Consider the following 22,752-nt stretch of genomic DNA (forward strand, 5'->3'; position numbering starts at 1 on the left):
TGAAGATGTTTTCAGACAACAATGGCAATCTCTGCTACATCATGTAGTGAATGAACATTCATGGCGAGATGGAGACATACAACATCAGTGCTTACATGATGATCAGAGTATTCTTTTTCCAAAAATTCCATGGCTTGAAAAAAACACACCTGCCTTCGATTCATTATCTGCAATTATAATGGACGCACAAATCGAAAAGGATTTAAAGCATCTTACTTATTTCTGCCAGACTGGGACCATTGAAACATACCATAGCATGATGTTAAAATATAGACCGAAGAGAATCCATTATAAATATGATTCTATGGAGGCTAGAACACGATTGGCTGCATTGCAGCACAACAATAATATTGGTAGAAAAATGGCAACAGTAACTAAAATTGATGACAGTGGAGAAGTCTTTCAAGTTGAGCGTAAAAATTTGGAATTCCCCCGAGGACGTAAAAAATGGATCGTTCGAAACGTTTTTGAAAAAATGTCGAACGAACATGCCAAAACTATTTTGGCAAACATGCTGTCAATCACAGAAGGTACTTTAAAAAGTACATGGAAACCGAAGAAAGGCCTGAAACCAGTGCTGCTATTGCTAAGCACAGAACACGATTTCCTGTTGTATAAAATATTAAATCTAATTTTGGATTCTATTCTTTAGAATGTTAAATGTTTTTTTTAATTATTGGTTAATTACTGTCTAAAAGAAATATATTTTTATGGTTTGTGTATGCACATTGCAATCTATGTATTTACTGATTTTTGGTATTTATTTTGAGTTTGTAATAAAAATATTTAATATAATTGATTCCGAATCAAGTATTAAGAACAGTAATATGCATCTAATTTCTAAAATTACACATTAAATCAACATCATTAATAGTACTTAGCATTAACAAAGTAACACACCTATTGTATTTCAAAAAATTTTTTTTTATTTTAATTGCACAAATATTTCAAAAAAAAATCACATTAAACATTATTTCGTTTAATATAAAGCCATTTCGGAAGCATCATAATCATTGGCATAAAGAAATCCGACATATGATCCATTGGGATCTGGAAAAACAAGTCGTACTGCATTGACTGCACAGGAAGGTATAACCCTTCGGTTTCCCTTTCCTAAAATACCATAAATCCATGCTATGAAAGTGCGATACGCGGTTTTACGTAATCTCCTGGAATAAATAGAATAAAAAGTGTAAATATGAAATTTTTTAAATAAAGTCACAAATTTCTAATTTATATTAATTATTAGCTTATTCCTTTACTACCATATATACTCCAATATAAGCCGAGATTTTCAGCCTCTTTTTTAGAGGCTGAAAGTGCCCCCCTCGGCTTATACTCGAGTCATCGCCGTCTGCCTGCCCAATCAGCGTGTCGAGCAGACAGACGGCGGCCAGTCTACAATTCAAAAGCCGCAACTCCCTGTCTGTGATAGGTGGAACACTCAATTTCCCAGCAGTCTGTCTTCCGCCTATCACGGACATCCGCTCATCCTCATACTACGGACGAGGATGAGAGGATGTCCGTGATAGGCGGAACACAGACTGCTGAGAAATTGACTGTTCCGCCTATCACAGACGGAGGCGCGGCTTTTGAACAGTGGAATGGCCTCCGAGGCGCCAACGCCGTCTGTCAGACGAGAAGAGCGTTGATCCTGGCATGGCAGAAGCACACAGGCTCGGGACACATTTGGGCTGGACACACAAGGCTGCACACACAGGGATGGACGGACACACACACAGGGATGGATGGACACACAGGGATTGACGGACACACAGGGATGGACGTACACACAGGGATGGACAGGCATGTCTCACCCTCGGCTTATACACGAGTCAATAAGTTTCACATTTGTTTGGGGTAGAAAATTGGTGGCCTCGGCTTATATTCGGGTGGGCCTATACTCGAGTATATACGGTACTTATAATTCTGACTTATAAACTTTAGAAGAAATATTGGCATAAAGTAATCACCTGTTGTTGTTGGCATCTACCAGAGGGAGATTATCCATATGAATCGCCATATACGCAATTCTCACGTGCTCATGGTGCACTATTTGAGAAATAAAGGTATCTGCCTGCGTAATGCATTGATGTCCCTCAGGTATGCAGGCGTCAACGGCGTATATTTCCCGGCAGCAGACAGACTCCACTTGGGTGGGCATTTTAATGCACCTTTCACATGAACACCACGTGACATTGCCAATTCGATCGGTTTCGCTCGGTTGGGTTTCTGATGTAGACAATCTATCACTGCTAGAGGGCAGGGTTGGGTTATTGGGGAAAGCCGGATCATTTTCTCTTGCTGGATACCGAGCCCATATTTTCTTTATCAGCATTCTGCGCTATAAGTACACAACGAAAAGAAAAGTAGCTTATACTTAGATTTTGTTTATCAAAATTTTTTTTTATTAATTTTTTTTTCCAAAAATATGATGCTTTAAGCGTCATTAATGTACTTGGAAGAGGCTTCACAGATGTATACAGAAAGAATGCCCTTATCCTCAACAAGGAGGCAGGACTCATTGGCTGCACTGGCAAGAACCAGTGGCGGACGGTGATCCAAATTTCTACACACAATTCAAAGCAAACAGAAGAATAATATAAATGTATGTTTTTTTTAAGAATTTTTAAAGAAATTGTCATTATTTCTCACTTACAGCATATGCATCCAACAAGTTACAATGCAAAATACATTTATCACAAGTATGGCGATACCACATGTGTGAGACTTTTGCAGAGCCTGGCCACAAACAGAGCACCAACATTGAATAGCACCTTGAGACGTTCGATGACCAAAATGACACATCTCATTTCACAACCATCTATTACACAATGGAAGGCCATGGAGTACCTGTACAATGGAATAGCCCACAAAATGACCATGTTTTTAAAAGCAAACACCTCAACGTATAATCTATGAGTCATAATGTGTCTTTTTAAGGGTTCTTGTTATTATTTACAGTATTTAATGAGAAAAATTGAAAGTAACATGGTACTCGGGTACTGAGATGGACTGGTGACAGGTACTCGGGTACTCTGATGTGCCGATGACAGGTACTCGGGTACTCTGATGGACTGTGAGTGACAGGTACTATGATAGTTGTTTATAGGTCCTCTATTGGGGGGGGTCAATCAGTGCGATTGTTGTACACTGTATGCGGTAACAATATGTTTACGCAATCTTCTCCTCACACACGATCGGTGTCTTAGGAGGAGAACCCAGTAACATCGCGTTACCGCGGTTTGTTAACAGTTATTGATCGGCTGTGTGTATCGATCACGTCGGCAAACAGCCAGCCAATGGCTGTTTACTAGCGTCGTTGAGAAGCAGTGTTCCCGTGAACACGCAGCTAGCGGCGTGCACACAAAGCGCGCTCGCGTTTGCGCCGCGCACAGTGTGTGTCTAACCATCTGTGATCGGCAGTGATGAAGTCACGTGGTTAACAGCCATACCCAATGGCTGTTAACCCCCCTCAGTGGCGAGGGGTGTCTCCATGACACCCTGCCTATTTAAAGGGGAAGCCGTCATATGACGCCCTCCAGCCACAATACTTGCACCGCCTGGCCGTCGTTTGACAGCCGGCGGCCATAAAGCAGTTAATTATACTTACTTTTTCATCCTGAGTCAAGGGCATGGTATTTTGAATGGTCGACGGTTCGGTCACAGCAGGATTGTCCTTAAAATGTATTAAAACAATAATTGTCAATTGACATGTTAGTTATTTTTTATATACTAATTGTAGACAAAAATTGAATTAAATTAATTATTTAAATTTTACTTACCATGGCAGTTGATTAAAATAAAAGGATCAACCAATTGATTTAGAATATTGTGTAAATATAGAATATCTGTAACTGAATAGAAAAATATATTATCTTGGCGATCTATATATATATCTATATATGTATATGTATATCTATGTAAATAACCCAAACTGCTGGATATTATTTGTTCTTTGTGAAAGTTAGAGAGTCTAAAAGCTGTGTTGCGAATTACTCAAAAATGCTAACATCTGATGTACTAGTGGTCTATCTCATTTATTGCGACCCGAACAAGCACGAAAAGTAAAAATACCCCCCAAATGACAACTTTATTGAAAGTATACATTACAAATTATTGAGTAAGAGGCATAGTGAGTATTTTGATTTGCGCATTTTATCGCCTCCAGCAAAATGATTTTTTTTTTAAATAACCGCTGCATCTCTCAGCGGTTCATCTCTCCCTCTTCACACGCTGTCTCTGTGTGAGGAGGGAGACCCGGCGAGGGAAGATGATCTCATATGTTTACATATATGAGCACATCTCTCATTGGACACACCGATCGTGCTGTAAACATCCACTGTGATTGGCTATTTACAGCGATCTTTGACTGGCTGTGTCCAAGGGACACGGCCAGCACAGTACTTCACGATGCGCGCCTGTGACATGGCGCAGAGGGGAATTAAACAGGAGGATGTCCAGGGATGCCCTCCCGGCGCTAATCGTCCGCGCTGTAGCCATCTTTTGGCTATAGAGCGGGCGCGAAGTGCTAAAAAAAAACAAAAAACATTTTAAAAATAAATAATCTGACTGTGTGTGTCACAAATGTAAATAAGAGCTAGATTTTATATATTTATATATATATACACAGAGAGAGATATTATCACTATATATATTATCACTATATAGAAATCGATCTCTCTCAACATATATATATATATATACACACACACATATCTCTCTCTCTCTCTATATATATATATATATATATATATATATATATATATATATATATATATAATGTTGACCTTTTCTTGTCAACACAATGCTTATCTATGTTGCCTTAGCAAAGTGGCAGCCAACCATTTATCTTGCAAGCCGTGGTTGACTATATTTTTAAATGTTTTTTTAATAGGTAAAAACATCTGATTGAGATCTATATATTTTGTATAAGATATCGCAAATATATAGCGAGAGAGAGTTATGTATTGTGCATATATATTGCGAGTGATCGATTTCTATATATAGTGATATAGTATATATATTTATAGATATATATGTATGTATATATATATGTATATATATATATATATATATATATATATATATATATATATATCTATAAATATATATACTATATCACTATATATAGAAATCGATCTCTCGCAATATATATGCACAATACATAACTCTCTCTCGCTATATATTTGCGATATCTTATACAAAATATATAGATCTCAATCAGATGTTTTTACCTATTAAAAAAACATTTAAAAATATAGTCAACCACGGCTTGCAAGATAAATGGTTGGCTGCCACTTTGCTAAGGCAACATAGATAAGCATTGTGTTGACAAGAAAAGGTCAAGATTATATATATATATATATATATATATATATATATATATATATATGAGAGAGAGAGAGAGGCAGGCAATATCTCCCACAAAATACACACACACTACCTAGATGTCTCTCTATATATATAATTAAATGTGCACAATTTAAATTTAAAAGAGCAATATTTTTTAGATGAAAACTGCAAGGTAAAAGACATTTTTGTACTAACCTTTCCTTTTAATCCCGCGCCGCTCTCTCGTCTATGATCGTCCCATCTGTCCTCTTTGTTTCAGTGTTTATCTTCATTGCCATCACAACGGGGCGGGACTTCCGTCGACAACAACCGTTGTCATGGCAACCGGAGCAGAAGACGGCGCTCGATATAGCGCTAACTGCGCATGCGCGAGATTTAATCGAACGGGCGGTGCATGCTGGTCTTTTATCAGCGCACTCTCCCGGAAGAGGATGCCTGTGGGCTTCACATGCCCACAGGCAAAATGACAACCGTCAGGAGACGGTTTTATAAAATCGTTTTGAATAAGAAAACAACATGCTGCTGGATGTAAAAAAGTAAAAAGTAAGTGTTAGATTTGATTTTAATAAGGATTGCCGGTATGCCAAAAAAAAAAAAAGGATCAAGCCAGTGGAATCCCACTTTAAAAAATAAATCCCTGTGTTTTCTTTCATTTGGTGGAAAGCATCCATACTTACAGTACATACTGTAGTCATACTGTAGTCATCATTCCAGGCAAATCCTTTTTTAATTATTTAAAGACTCCAGTGTAGCTTTATGATGCATACATTTTAAATGAAATGCATAGATATTATTATCTAATCCTCAGTGCAACCCCCTCCCCATTAAATATAATTATAGCTGAGTAGGTCTGGCCGTGATTTTGTGGTTTATTTGACATGATGTGTGTGCGTGTGTGTGTGCGTGTGTGTGTGTGTGTGGGGAGGGGGGGTTATATGCTTATTATCTTATAGGCTATGATTTTAAACTCATGATTTGCACATTTTCTGATCACAACACACTTATGTCATGGATTTTCCTCCTTTCAAAGCATTTGGGAAGTGAGGAGCTCCGCAGATTGGGTAGCTGATGACAGTAATCCTGGCTCCGATTCTCTCATTATATGGTGCATCAATCACCAGATACTAAATGTCGCCTTTATGATCTCCAGTGTACAGCAAGTACACCATAAATTTAATAGCGGGAAATGTTGAAACGAGAGATGGCACTGATTTCCTGCCTCACGGGTTTATGCAAACATTTATTCCTATTCATCCTTTTTCAGTGTAACCTGATTCCAGATAAAACGGTGTTCCAGGACAATCCGGTACTGTCAAACAAGGCCCCATTCTGATTATTTGGCATTTGCCAGATATTGTTCAAAAGCCAAACATGCCCTTAAGGCTTTAAATACTAAATTAAAGCTTTTTGAGATCCTAAAAGTCTAGTTCTTTCTCTGGCCCCAATGGCCAAACACTAGTGCATTCATATTATGTGCAGTGGATGTCCTCCAGAGTCATTCTTTTTACGGCTTGCCAAAACTTTGATGGTCATATTGGCTCTTGAATGATTAGTGACAGAAAAGCAATCGGTGCCAGCAGCAATAATTCATTGCATGTACCTTTTTAATGCCTGTCCTGGCAAGGGATAACTGTGGGCTGCCCAGCTATTTTTGGTTCCTGGTGCAGAGTGACAGCTTGAAAGTGTGTGCTGGTAAACACTTTTGACGTTGAGAAAAACACTGTCCATTCGGTGCTTGTTATGTGATGGAAGGTGTAAAACCCTTTGTATTTCTTGTAGCTTTTGCTAAATATGGAAAAAAAATCATAGCCCCATTTATCCTTATTTTACACAGTATGTTATAATTATTTTTAGTAAGTCATCTTTCAAAAAGAGTTTTAAATGTTTTCCTCAAAATTTACTGTAAAATTCCCATGGTCATGTTTTCTCCTCTTATATCAATGATATTTGGCCTTTGAGAGATAGTTCCAGCAAATATGTCCATTAAAATACTATCTTGAGATTTTAACAAAATAGGAGTGCTTTACTGAAAATAATTTCAGAACAATATAAGAATATACACAATGACATGGTACAATGCCTGACATATCCAGCAACTGATAGCACAGAAAGATTCTCTTGAGATTTTTTTATTTTTTTTATTTTGTAATTTGATAAGTACATGGGGGCAGTTATATTTTCCATACTGCACATGCAGAGCCTGCTTTCCTGTTTGCTATAAAATAATTATGCTTTATTGTTCCGTCTCGCAACATGAGTCTATGAATTGGCCAATAGTTTAAATAATTGCACTCCCAGTGCCACCGATATTTTACAGTAACTTAATAACCATTGTTTATGTACAAATCTCTATATTTATTACAATAACAAACATGTGGAACAAGCATTTAAAAATGTAAAAGTCATATCAGAATTATTTTACGATAAAAAAACAAATGGTAAAAATAGCTCACAATATGTGGTCACAGAACTAAATTAGCAACTGTGTTAATTATTTTTCTCAACCAAAAATAGAGCGATTAGTACTTATAATGCTCAAAAACACTTTTTAAAGCAATGTTGAGTGGTTTGCTATATATTCTCTTTATCTTGGGTACAAATAACAAAATATTTTTAGTCATATAATTCTGAACTACTGCATATAAATATTTTATATTCTTATATCTAGCCAGTATATGGCTTTTCTGTTTTTCCTTAGGCCTGTTGAACAAGTTTATAGAGTTCAATAGCACAAACTAAAAGGAAATAGCTATTGCAGTACTGTCTCACGTAGACTGCTCTAGGAAGTCTAGAATAATTGAAAATATATTGTGTACTAAAAACAGATATACAGCAGCCATTTAAAACGTATAGGTAAAACATAGAAGGTTAAAAATTACCTAAAACCATTATATAGTCACTTTAATGCTTGTTTCACATCAGTCCAAACAGTTTTTTTAAGGGCACGACAGCCCACAATCATTGAACATAAAGTGCATAAATATAGATTCCCATGCAGTGGTTCTTCAACATAAAAAAAATGCTAGTCAACCTGGCTATGCTTCCACAGCACTGCTGCTATGAATACTAGCCTTGTAGATTGCAGAACCTCACTGCCCAGGCCTACTCCTGGTCACTAAACAGGGTTCTCCAGCCCCTCACCCCCAGAGCTTGCTCACTTCACCAGTGACATCCTCGAATCCTTCCAGTCCCCAGGGTACACTAGCCACCTGAGGTTTTTTGGTCCTCTAGACCCACGTAGCTGTCTTGACTTTTACAATCCAGTCCCCCCACCATGGGGTACAGTCTCCTTCAAGATCACACAGGTCTCCTGACAGGGCTCTTTACACAAATAGCTGCAACCATCCAAGACACATCAGAACCTTCAAACTACAGGCCCTGAAAGCCTAAATTACAGCTTTCTTCATGCAGAATAATCATCCTGGAGCTTTGCACTATAATAGTATATATAATATTATAAACGTTAAAGCTATAAGAGAGTCAGGTGCTAAGAATCTTCAGGTTCTTATAATAATAAAAGTATGTATTTTTTACATAAGATTTTTCTAGAGCTTCCTTTTAGCATATTAAAAATTTGGGTATATGTGTAGGTCCTGAGAAACTGGATTAATTACTCTGCATAAAACGCTGCAGCACTTACGAGCATTGCATACTAAAATCCATCCATGTGATCATCATGGCAACAGCATCCTGGTACTCTACCAATTGCAACAGTAGACATCTGGTGCGTATCATGAGCAAGTCTGAAAGAACACCATTTGCAGATGTGTTTAATTAAGTCCATATTATATTTCTTGCTTATACAACTTTAAGGAATGCATTTTATTTAATGATTATGTCAACTCTGACCAAAAATAAACTCACATCGTGCGTTTGACTGCAATAAATAATATAAAATATCGTAACTTATGGAAATACATTCCACAGGTACAATTTTGGAAAATAAATATATAGATATAGAAATGGATACAAATCTAAAGGGACCTCAGTAGAACAAAGTTTTAAATATAACCTGTATCTTGACTACAAAAAGCTCACCATAAGCTAGCTTATTTGCCTTTCATGCAGACCAATGGCATTTCCTATCACCACCAGAACTCCCAAAATGTTGACTTTCTGAAATTAAAAACTTATACAACACTAAACAAACCCCTCCACCCCCACCCCCAACATGACAGTGCTTGGTCCTGCACATTGGCTCCTCAGAAAAATAGTGCTGAATTATGGGAGTCAAATGGCATTTTCCAAAGTACTGTATTTTTGTTGGGACTCTGGTAGCAGATCGGGGCAGTGTTGAATGTAATTAAAGGAGGCTTCCATTGTGTAGCAACGCTTGTACTTTGCTTTGTATGGGCAAAGCAGAATTTTGCTTTAAAATGAGTTTAAAGTCTGACTTGCATGTTACTGATGTTTAAAAAATCTTATAACTTCCTTATTCAGTCAAATCTTGTTACGTCAAATGTGACTTTTGTTGAGACATCAACACAGTTTTCCAAAATATGCTTAGCTTTGTCTGATTTAGATGATCCTGCAGCTATATAGCCTAATTTTTGTACAGAAAGACCCAGTGGTGTTTTCAACACATTGCTTGTTAAAGCTACATTTTCAGAAAAATACAATTTCTAGTAGTGAACTTATAAAACTCGCTTATGATATTCCTCATCCTTAACTATGCTAGTAAAATATTTTTTCTAGAAATGCTGACATTGTTTGCCACTTTAAGTCTTTGTCATAGTGGTGCGAGAACAAATTTTAAGATAAAACCTTACATAAGAAATTATTATGAACATTTGTGTATGTAGCTGGAAAAATGAATCACATTTTTTAATACAAATGATAGATTATGTGAAGTTTCCATTTTGAAAAGTGGATCAAGCTGCAATATATACCAGTACTTCAGGATTAATTGCTGTACCTTACTGGAATGTGCTTTAAAATTGGTGAGATACTGAAATGACAAAACGTCAGAAAATAAATTACATTTGCTTTTGTATTAACAGATGAAAAGTACATTGCTTCATAATTTATATAACTCATAGCAAGAATGCTTGTCCAAACAGATACATCCTTGTTACAGCATTAATGGCTCAGAAAGATTTTGCTAGGTCATTTTAATTAGTTTGTTTGTGGATTATGATTATTTTAACCATAAAACCAACTTACATAATAATTACAAGTTGTAGTTGTCTAGGTATGTCAGTGGATAGTTTATTAGGTTTTCTCCAGGTTTTACAGCATCCACACCCTAGACAAATTAATTGTTATATATCAAAGCTTACTATCTACTAACTAGCAACATACACATCAAAGTTGTAAAGCAATATCTAAAGGGCCATGTAATAAACATTAAACGATTGCTGACATAAAAAAGACTAAATTACATAGATTACAAATGAATACAATTATCAAAGCAGAAAATATTTAAAGTACGACTATTGTTTTTTTTTTGTTTTTTAAAAAAAAAACACACTTTGCTTGATTTACTAAATTTATAGAATATTCTTAGTTCAGTTCCGGTCATTTTCACATTGCATATGATTGGATAAGTTCACTAGGTTAAGAGACCTTTCTGCTCTTTCAGTAAATCCATGTTAAGACTTTGCATATACATAGTCAACTTTGCAAATATAACTTTTTACCTCTGTTTTTGACTTCTCAGTATTGAGAAAGCCAATATCAAAGGTTGAGGCAAAATAATTTAGGGTATCTCTGAAAAATATGGATAATATCTCCCAAGGCCTGACCACATTGAGTACAGGTGGCACTCTCTGTAAGACCTGCTCTATGGAGTAAATACGGAGTTCTATATGTACTATTACAATAAATAAATGAGTTACTCTCTGAGAAGTTGATATCAAGAAGGAATCTCCTCTAAAACCTCTGACCACTCATCGTCTGGTATATTCCCAATGTCTCACAGACATTGATCTCTACACATCAAGGGATACTTCACCAAATATTTTTGAATTCAAATATTATAAACACACTTTTTGTGCAGTTAGAAATCAATATATATATAGTATACTATTGCCAGTATCTTAAAACGTATCCCAAAAATAATTTTCTCCTGAGAGAAATATGCACAATTGTAAATATAGAAAAACATTGTTTAGTTATAGAAAATTCCTCTTGCAAGGATTGTAATTACTTTAAAGATTCATTATGATATAATAGTGTAAACTGTAAGATACCTCTCTATTTACAGAGAGCAAATCCCTCTAACGTTGCCATTTCTTTGAAAAAGGATTCATCCCAAATACGTGAAAAAGAAGTTAACCATGTACTGCTTAATATATCCTTGACCATTCTCAGAATTGTATCTATCATTTGTAGGTTTGGCATTCTACTTTGAGCATGACATTTAGAAATAAGTGGATCTATAATTAATAACATGTATTCCTTAGGATGAGAAAAAAAATGATAACAGCTAAGTATGTAAATTAAGTGGCAATCCTAATAGAGGTAGCAGAATTGGGTAAAGGAAATTTCCAATGATCCATAGGTAACAGTACCGATGTACTTCAATTTCTAAATAGCCATTAAAAAGGCAAAATGTAAAAATAATAGCCATTGTAGACCCTAAAGATCAACTAATATCTTTTGGAAACAAATGAGCATAATTCCCAAACAACACATTTTTTTTTCATAGATCCTCTTCTGAAATCAGTAATATCTAGTCTTAGCAGTCAATGGTTATATACTATAGCTATTGCAAATAATAAAAGGGACAAAAGGCACCACTGACGGGTACCATGCTGTATTTTATATTGAGAGTATAGACAGTTATTTACTCTATTATACTGGGAATTTGATTTAGAATCAGTTGTATATGCTCAATGTACCACAGGTCTTTTTAAGTGGAGCCAGCTACCAAAACAATCACTGACATTCTTAACTCGATTAACAGGTCGTGGAGCATGATCACTGCCTCCACTTACAGGGAATTTACCATGGTGCATATATTTCTCTGCATAGATCATATCTCATGGTAGTGTTCTGTGAATGGAGGAGAAGCAGTTGAACGACAAGATCTCTCCTGCCCATTCATCCAGTAGAAAGATAATAGATGTGTTTTTTTCTCATCTCTATTCCCTTGTGCCATCAAGTTCTCCCATGCTTTCGTATTCACCAGGAGCCCTCTAAGACATGCCTCTTGTTCATCTTAAGTGATCAAAGGAGAGGCCATGAAATGATTCTGCATTATAAAATTATTAAGATCTAAGTAAAAAGAGAAGAATGTGGGAAACAATCTCAACCAAAATTGATTTAATTTCCAAAAGGTGCTTTTAAATTGTATTACCAATGGAGATATTCCTCTAGACATATAATCAGTCCTATGAGTTAATGGAAAAACGTTAAAGGAACCAATTGCTAAATATATCCTCAATTAAGTTGAATGCAACTTAAAGACAGAAATATTGCATTTTTATGATGTATTATATGCCACATTTCTAATAAGTCAGGCTCCTACAATTATTGATAGAAAAAAGTTAACCCATTAGGGGGCAATAGGAGAAGGAAATCTATTCATTTCTGGCATTATGACATTGTTAAAATATCCAATTGCAATTAGAAACTCAAATAGCTTTTCTTCTACACATTTGGTTAGAAGTTTAATCACTTCTCATGAATATGTAGGAGAGCTATAAATATTACCAGTTATACAAATAGTGGCACCCAGTGTTCCATACAAAAATATATGTCTTCCTTTAGAATCCACCTTTTTAACACTACAAATAAACTGTACTAGCCTGTATATAAGCGCACACTATCAACCTAAAAGTATAAAGAATAACGAGTGTTCAGCCTGAATGTTATTTATTGTTGGATATACTGTACTGTATCTTGCATAGTTGGTGTCTTCTGGTGTGTTCTAAAACAAAAAGCCTCAAGGTTTTTCACCTTGTAAGGAAAACCCCAAAACGCAAGGCTACAGCTATATATATATATATATATATATATATATATATATATATATATATATATATATATATATATATATATATCTAGTACTGATGTATGTTGTGCCATGTCGGGAATTTATTCATACAGACTTGTAAAATTACTTAAAAGTTCATTGTATGAGCATTTCCTTATTTTACGTCAAGAGGTCAGGTTATACCCTTAGCTGTAATATTCCAGATCTACATTTATCATTGCTCATGCAACAATGACATTCACCTTCCTGACATTTATGTGTCTCTGAAAATTAATTTCAGATGTCATCGGTTATAGAACAGTATCTTGAAATTGTGAGCCTCAACATTGTGCTTTAACACCACAGTAAATGTTGTATTGTAACATACCACCAGCTGCTTGCTCCAGTTCCCCTAGACATGTTTATTAATAATATATGACCTACATAAGGTATCATACTATATTACTGTGGTATTGCATCCTCCTTACATAAGATAGTCATTTCACAATGTAGGTGTGGATGTAGACACATGTACTTGTGGATTTATTTAATCTATTCTAAATGTTTTTTATGTCCTTGGGGTTTTTTTAACAATAAATGTATTATTTTATATGGAAGGCAGCTGAGAAAATGTGCATTGTGAAAACTAAACTATTGTGTAGACCTAATATGGTAAAATTTTAAAAGGTGATTCTTTTATGACCCTGATAATAGGTTCACGAGCCCCATGTGGCCTTCAGTGTTAGTGATGACAGCCTCCTTAGCAGATGGTCAGTACCTGCCTGTTGAATGCACCTGCTGCATTGTACGCCTTCTGCATGTAAAAAGCTATGCATTTTTAAAAGTTCTTAGAAGGGATTAAAGTGCATCTGTTCTCATGTCTTTCTGGAAGTAGGCCATCGACTCCCACTAAAACTATATTTACAGACTGCCTAGTGAGCTGGCCTGCTGAGTATTACTAGTCTTTGCAATTAATTTAAAACATATTTGCACTTTTGCAGACAAATTGGAATAACACCTACTTTATATTTGTTATGTGTCCCCATTCACATAGCATAACTTTAAAAAATGTAGAAAAATTGCTGCTTACCTTTCTTATTTTCTTAAAATTCTACCTGTTTCCTCTTCTATATATTCTTAAGGGGAGACTGGGGAGTTATGTTTACCATAATGAACCCTTTCTGTACAGAATTGCCAGATCTCATTATCAGTTTTAAACTAGATGTGCACACTGTGGGGTTGATTTACTAAAGGCAAATCCACTTCGCACTACAAATGCACTTGGAAGTGCAGTCGTTGTAGATCTGAGGGGAAGATCTGAAATGAGGTGAAGCTCTGCTGATTTTATCATCCAATCATGTACAAGCTAAAATGCTGTTTTTTATTTTACTTGCATGTCCCCCTCAGATCTACAGTGACTGCTCTTCCAAGTGCACTTGCAGTGCACGTCCAAATACTTCTAGAAAGAAGAAGTCTTTTATAAAGACCAGCTGCAGGTTATTAGCAACTTCTCCTACCACCCCCTATCTACGTGTATAAAAAAAGATCCATATATACATTTTATTACTTGAATCTACAGTCACATGACAATCGTTTTCTCTTCTTCTGTTCACACCTGTAGTCCTTCTTTGGTAGTGATATGGATAACTCCTATTGGCGTAGGCAACACTTCCAGTGGTTAGGTCCTTTCTTATAGGCTTCAGAGGTAAGAGAAATCACAGGGACAGTAAATGGACCAGTGTCCAAGAAGATAAATAGCAGAGAAAAATGTCTGGTGCCCAGGATAGGAAATTAGCTTAGTCCTAAGGAGGGTTTTGCCCTACAGTGGGTCCCAATATGGAAATTCCAACTGCTCAGTGGAGTGCCAAGTGCCAAGTCACTCCACCCATAGAACCTCCATCAGCAGCCACTATTGCTTCCTTCTCCCAGCTGGCTGCTTCTTTTTCTTGTTTCACTCCACTCCATAGCTGAGATTTTCACTCTTTGATCTATAAATAAAATGGTAAACTGCACTTTTGATTCTTTAATTCATAACCGGGAGAGTTAAGCCTGGTACACACTAACAGTTTTTTCAATCAACCCAGAGGGCTGAACGTAAACAAAAAACTGAAGAGCTAACTATTACTATATAATTATTACACTGATCTCCCCCACTGAGCTATTGTGTTCTGACAGGGTAACTGCCCCCCCCCCCCGCAAAAATACACCAGTCGGTGCTTGCAGCCATTGGATGAGAGCACTGATCAAATGCTGATTGGCAGACCTTTTTCAGTCATGCCCCTTCAACAGAAGGCAGACGTTTGGCCAGCTTCTGTCGAACCGGCTGCCATACACACAGGTTGAAAGTCAGCCGGTATCTATTGAATACCGCCCCATATTTGGCCCATGTGTACAAAACTTAAATCATGGCTGTTACTCACTAGTCCCTTGTTGTCTGGATATACCATGGAACCTTAATTGGTGTAGGATTCTGCCCATAGAACTGTATTTTCAGACTATATGGTACATGGGTATACGCCTGTAAGCACCAATACTTGCATTTACATGTGCCACGGGTATGGGTGTCATTTCCCAAATTTGCAACTTTTATGTGTATTACATGTGCACATGTAAACACAAGTATAGGCGTTTACAGGAGTATGCCTGACTATAGTCCATTTTATCAAAACAGTTCTATGAGCAGAATTAAGCACCAGCTGGGACTTGAACCTGTGTTGGAATCATGGTGCAACCAGGCACAGAGTTTTTACTTTTAAAAAGGACCTGAACTCACAGAAAAAGGAAAGCAGAGGACGGAGAACTAGTAATCAGTACTGTATATAGACTCTCTTCAGCTAATATTTTCCCATCACTGACTTCTTATGGCTTGTTCTGCACAGTGTTTTTGTGGAGATGGTCATCCCGGAAGAGGCAGGGCTTTGTTTCCTCATGTCAAAACTACTCTAATGACTGCTTATCTGCTAGCGGATATTCAAGAAACAGCATGGGAGTTGAAAGAAGCACAGATCCACAGAATGAATGAAGCAGAAGCAGGGAGATCCTTGTCCTGCACGTCAGAGGGTACAGCTTCCTCCCCAGCAAGTAGAACAGTGAGCAGCACAGTAGTGATATCACCAGCAGCCTGTACGATTCTCGACTGCTGTGTAAACCCGGGTGCCTGCCTGGTTCCCAACCAAGTCCACAATATGCAAAAGAAGAAAGGGTGGGGGTACTTCCAGAAGTAAAAACAGCTAATTTATTGTAAATCTATTAAATTCAGAGAAATTACATACACACGCAACCCACAGGAGATCAGTAGATGCGTTTCATACTCCTGTGCTTATTCATTACCATAATGATTAAGCACAAGAGTGTGAAACGCGTCTATTATTTCCCTGTGGGTTGCATGTTTATGGCATATCTCTGCTTTTCATGGATTTACAATAAATGAGCTGTTTTTACTTCTGGAAGTGCCTCCACCCTTTCTTCTTTTGCACATAAAAACTATGAGGCTCAAGGCACAGGATGTCTGTCTCTATTTTCCATAAGAATTCAAAACGAGATTTAAATCTTTCAGGATCTCTGCTTAGGAAAACTCCCAATTTTTGAACGTTTCAGATAAGACTGCAAGTTTTCACTTTTTGAGTTCAGGTCTGCTATAAGGTCTAAAAAGCCCTTGTGTTCAATGAGAGATGCATACAACGCTAAACAAATAATGTAAAGTCATCAAACAACTAAAAATATGCTGCAAGTAATGGGTTGATTTACTAAAATTAGACAGTGCAACATCTGGTGCAGCTCTACATAGAAACCAATCAGCTTCCAAGTTTTATTGTCAAAGCTTATAGTGGTTGCAAAGGCAGAAGGTTTTTTTTATATTGATAAATTCTATGATTAAGATAATGAAACCTTCTGTGTGCAGCAGCCCCTCTCAGCCCCTCTAATGCTTGCTGTATATACTCAAGTATAAGCTGACTTTTTCAGCACATTTTTTATGCTGAAAAAGCCCCCCTCAGTTTATACTCGAGTGAGGGTCTCCTGCTGTGTCATGCAGTCTTAACTGTTCGATGGCCTTGGCTTATATTTGGGTTAGCTTATACTCAAGTATATACGGTACCTTAGGTCCATCTAGATCCAACAATGTTGCAGGCGTGTCTTGGCTCCCCTCCTCATTGGCTGAGACAGCAGCATGGCACCATTGGCTCCCGCTGCTGTCAATCTAGGTCTGTCAGCTAATCAGGAGAGACAGGGGGGCAGAGCTGGGCCATGGCTCTGCGTCTGAATGGACACAGGGAGCTGTGGCTTGACTCAGGTGCCCCATAGCAAGCTGCTTGCTGTGGGGGCATTTAACAGGAGGGAGGGACCAGGAGCAATGAAGAGGGACCCGAAAAGAGGAGGATTGCGGCTGCTCTGTGCAAAAAAAACGTTACACAGAGCAGGTAAGTATAACATGTATGTTATTTTTACCTAAAAAAAAATAGACTTTAGTATCACTTGAAACTGAACAAGCTAAAGTTAGAAGCTGATTGGCTTCTATGCACAACTGCACCAGATTTTGCACTCTCCAGTTTTAGCAAAGCCACTGTCTCCCATACAACACTCATTTAATGTTCTAACAGCAGTTTGGACCAATCTTGATGCTATAATTTGTTACACAGCAGAATTTTGTTGTTTCTATGGAGATTGCATTCCTTTCACTATCTGTATCATGTGACTGTGATATCATGAATATCTACAGATTATGATCACTAGTCTTCTGAACTCCCATTTGCACAAAGATAAAAAGAATTACTGTCTCATCTCGACCGAATCTATTTTTATCTTTGCTTTCAATAAGGGATCATTTATGCCTAAGTCCCAGCTTCAGCCCCTTCCTTTGTCGCATGCAATTGATGGCGAATATCACTAGGACAGTGGTATCCTTACAGCAATTGTTTTCTATACAAACTAAAATTGAAATGTTGTGTGAAAGTAAACATGAAACATACACATGTATATAGTGTAGGAATAAAGAAGAAAAGAAAGTACCCCCTACTTTCTCTATAAAGGACCTTCTATCACTAATTTAGGAAAACGCGATACTCATTTTTTGTAACTGCCTATATTATAACGCTTTTAAATACAGCTTTGAGTTAACTAATTCAAATATAGATTAGCATCTCTTGTAGCTTTATTTTATAAAATAAGTTCTAACACTACAAAAGTCATAAATAATGTGCGGGAAACCCAAGCCAACTGCAAACCCAAAAACAAAAACTTAATATATTGCAGCTTACTAGTCCTTGGATGTGGTGGCTGCATTCATTTTCTTTTCTTTTTTTCAGCCTATTTTTCCTTTACATTTTCCTTTTTCATTTCGTGTCCCTAGGAGGACAGCACCCACTCACTGTACCTACCTGCTGAGAAGTGGAATTGTCATCCCAGCACAGCACGGGAAGTGGTTTAGAACTACAGAACATGTTTTCTCATCTCCAAAACATAAAGGGGGGTATTCTCTAGTTCACAGAGAGAACTGGGAGAAAAGCTAGCTGATAACAGTGGAGGGGCAGAGAGCGTAGGAAGGAGCAACAGTTTTTTTTTTTTTGCCCTTCTCAAACGGATAGAACAAAGCTCTTTCAAATGTATATTTAACAGATCAAAAGGGAGAAAAGAGATGTTCATTGTTAGGATTTCCAAACCCTTTAAATTAGGAGCAAAAGTTTTTTCTAAGCCAGTCTTTTATTTTGTTTTCCACATTCAGAAGCAAGACGATATTCTTTAAACCCAGAATAATTTTTTTCTAAAGGAAAACATACTGTACTGTAGGTTTTATGTTCTCCACTTTCTATCACTGAAGTCAAATTATGGGCTAAATGAATAAATGGCATGTATGATACGGTCTGTGGCAAGCATTAAAATACTAGTTTTACATTTTTTTGGTGCCTGCAACATGGGTATGTGGCCGCCCCCCTTTTCAATTTGTTTTTTATAAAAAAAGTTGTAAAAAAGAGTCATGTAACATTGGGGAATTTCTGAAGGGTCATATGATCAGCTGGAGTTTTCTAGAAAGGGGGCTCTCTATATAAAGCGCCCCCCGCAGGAATATTCCACTGATGGTCAAAAGTCAGCAACAGGCTCCCCACCCTGCCAACCCCTCGTCACAGGCATGTTATGTGGTTGGTCACCCTTTACATTTAAAGGAGGGACTTGAGTTTATTGATATGCAGTATTGCTCGAGTCCTGAAGACTGAGCTGTTTTGTACTTAATATTTACAAGTTAAGAATTTTATATATTAATAAAAATGATTAAATGGATTTTGATTTATTTCAAGATTACACCAATAAACGTGTCGCGGCCAATTATATACCAAGCTCTGGTGTTGAGCGTCTTTATTTATTAGAAATGAATACTGTTGATGATCGAGGAGGGAAAGGTGCGGCCTACATTCCCATGAGTTTTTCAGCGTTTTTGCAGTAGCGTTTTTCAGCGTTTTTTTTACGTTTGTGTTTTTTTTTTTTTTTTAGCAAAACTATACTCCCACAAAAGCTTATGATTAATATTTAATTAATGCTTTTAGGCAGTTACAGTTTTCTTCTTTGCAAAAAAGGGTTTAAATCATTGTTAAATGGTCTGTCTCAACTAATGGAAAGCTTGAGTTGCATGTAAATGTGGATACAAATATGAATATCATTACAAGTACAATCGTATACAGATATCAGAATACAATATTGTTTATTATAGCGCCCTTTAAATAATCATTGATTAAAGTGATTTTAAAGTGATTCTAAAGGCAATTTTTTTTATATACTTACCTACTCTGTGCAGTGGTTTTGCAACAAAGCAGCCCCAATCTTCATCTTCTCAGGTTCCCCGCCAGCCTTCCTTGCCCCTCCCCCCAGCCAAGTGCCTCCTTAGCAAGCCGCTTATTATTGGGACACTTGTGCGTGCTCGCTTCCAAGCCCTGTTCTGTACATCAATAAGACACACAGATCTCGGCTCCCTCCCCACTGGACAGCAACAGGAGTTAATGGCTCCCGTATCTGTGTCTGTGCCAATGAGGAGAGAGATGCTGGATTGAGATCGGGCTCAGGTAAATATTTAGGGGGCTGGAGGGGAGCTGCTTCCGCCTTTATAACCACTTTAACCTCAGAAAATTGTATTTACTTACATACATAGTACACCTGGTGAAAATTCTAAAATCCAAAGCCTACACTGACCCTAACCATCACCCATTGCCCTAACCTAAAGGAGTTGTAAAGGCAGAAGGTTTTTATGTTCAATGTTTTTATTGAATTATATTGCAAAGATCAGGATGAAACCAATTTATGTCATACACTGACAATGAAACAAGAATCTCTTAATTAAGTACAAGTGACAGAGCATGGAACTAATAAGTAAGCGGTAGGAAGATAGTGTTACGTATCAGGCAAGGGTATTCTCCCCTCCCCCCTACCAGACACCCTGTAGGGGAACAAGTGGTGCCGAAGGGGGAAGACAACACCCCTCTCCGTCAACGCGATTGTTTTTTGTTCCCCGTGTGTTTTTTAATTGAAAAGAGCGAGAAATGTGATATATAGTAACTCGATAGACAAATACATTTGGTACTTAACATCAACATTACAGGTAGGGGTTACAGAACTAAACGTATACTAGCATGTCTAGTACTGAGCCCCTTTATGCTCCCAAAGAAGAGAGCATAAAAGAGGGGAAGAAAGAGAAAAAAAAGGAAGGAGGAGAGAGTAGGTGAGGGGGGCAAAAGTAGGAGGTGAAGAAGAAACGAGATAGGATATGGGCAGTATAGTGCTCATTGTTATAAGGGAGAATTAAATAATAATCTTATCAGTAGTCAAACCCAGGTGGCTCAGTTTGTTCCAGGAAATGGGCTGTCATAGGTGGCAGCTCATAAATTGGTTAGGGGCAAGGCAGAGCTCTATGATCTAGTAGCCAGAATTGCCAGTGGTGATAGAATTTATCTAGTGTTAGATGTGCCTTTGCAAACAAAAATTCCATTGTTTGATGGTCATTGAGGATATCAATGGTGTCTCAGAGAGTAGGTACGACCTGGTTGCAATTTAGGGCAATGGCTAACCGGGCAGCAATGAGTATGTGTGTAATGATGGAGTGAAATTTGGAGGGCCAATTAGAGAGGCCTAGTCCGAAGAGAGCCATCTGTGGGGTTAACTCAAAGTTTATGTTAGTAACATTATGAATAAGTGTGGTGATGTCTTTCCAGAAAGCACCAATAGGCGGATATGCCCAACATATATGGAGAATATGCCCATCCATGTCACAATTTCTCCAACATTTGCTAGAATGGGTCGGGAAATGTTTTTAGAGTACATGGTGGATGAGCGTAGTGCTCTGTACCAAATAATGGGAGGGATCTTGATATGTAGCTTGGTTTCCCAATATTTTTTAATTGGGGAGTGCTCCTCCGCATTTGGTCTTGTTAATAGGCAATAAAGATAGGGCATTAAAAAACATTTTGTGTGTAGCAGCCTCCCCAGCACCCCCAAATACTTACCTGAGCCTGCTCTCTCTCCAGTGATTTTCATGAATGTCTAAGCCACCGGGGACACTCCTCCTGATTGGCTGAGACACAGCAGCAGTGCCATCGGCTCCCACGGCTGTCAATCAAAGTCAGTCAGCCAATCAGGGGAGAGAGGGGGCTGGGCCTGGCCAGGGATCCATGTCTAAATGGATACAGAGATGGGACTTGGCTCGGGTGCCCCATAGGAAGCTGTTGACTGTGGGGGCACTCAATAGGAGGAAGGGGCCAGGAGCAGCAAAGAGGGACCCAAGAAGAGGAGGATCCCGGCCTCTCTGTGCAAAACCAACTGCACAGAGGAGGTAAATATAACATGTTTGTTTTATTTTTGTTTTTTTGTTTTTTTAAACAAGACTTTACAATAACTTACTTCTAACCAACCTCATCTGACCTGAATTAGTACCAACTTTTTCTTCCATGCTAGCCATGTTGCCTAAAACAAACCTAAAACATGTTCTAATCCTAACCCGTCTGTAAGACTAGCCTTAAAGCTGAACTGCAGGCAATTAGTTAAATACACAGATGCCAAAAATGGACTTAAGCTGTTTTACCTGTTTCTTACCATGCCATGCAGCCATATCTGGCAGGGGAGAAGACCTGATTTTTTTTTTCTTTTTGTAAGTCCAATGACACTTACAAGTCTTCTTCCCATTCCAGCCCTGTCAGTGGAGAGGGAAAGAAGGGGCAGAAGACGGATGACTTCTTTCACTCTCTTCTCCTATCAGCATACTCCTTGCTTTGCATTACAGCTATGTCCAAGCTCTTCAGTACAAGAATTGCAATAGGCTGATTACCAAGGCTGTGAAGAGTCATCTGAAAATCTTTCAGATTAAAAAAAAAAAACCCAAGCTATATTACAAAATAAATCTAACATAATTTCATAATGTTTGTGATTTAAAAAAATATGTATTGTAATTTAGTGTGCAACAATGAAATACTAATACTTAGTGTACCTCCTCCATGCAATTACAA

At 37.5% G+C, this 22,752-nt stretch overlaps 2 protein-coding genes across 2 annotated transcripts in view; one reads left to right on the forward strand and one right to left on the reverse strand.

Moving 5' to 3' along the window:
- The window catches only part of SLC24A3 (solute carrier family 24 member 3), a 568,031-nt gene that overhangs the window by 141,246 nt on the left and 404,033 nt on the right, over positions 1–22,752 (forward strand). The gene's annotated exons all lie outside the window — the stretch shown is intronic.
- LOC143990088 (P2X purinoceptor 7-like) lies at positions 950–3,897 on the reverse strand. The gene is made up of 4 exons (XM_077490285.1): positions 3,786–3,897; positions 3,614–3,679; positions 1,974–2,344; positions 950–1,169 (listed from the first exon to the last, which is right to left on the reverse strand). The coding sequence occupies exons 1-4, from the start codon at positions 3,786–3,788 to the stop codon at positions 980–982; spliced, it is 630 nt and encodes a 209-aa protein (XP_077346411.1). The 5' UTR covers positions 3,789–3,897; the 3' UTR covers positions 950–979.

Source organism: Lithobates pipiens, unplaced genomic scaffold (genome assembly GCF_037356315.1).
Source record: "Lithobates pipiens isolate NorthernLeopardFrog02 unplaced genomic scaffold, aLitPip1_a1.2 Scaffold_18, whole genome shotgun sequence".
NCBI classification, from domain to species: domain Eukaryota; kingdom Metazoa; phylum Chordata; class Amphibia; order Anura; family Ranidae; genus Lithobates; species Lithobates pipiens.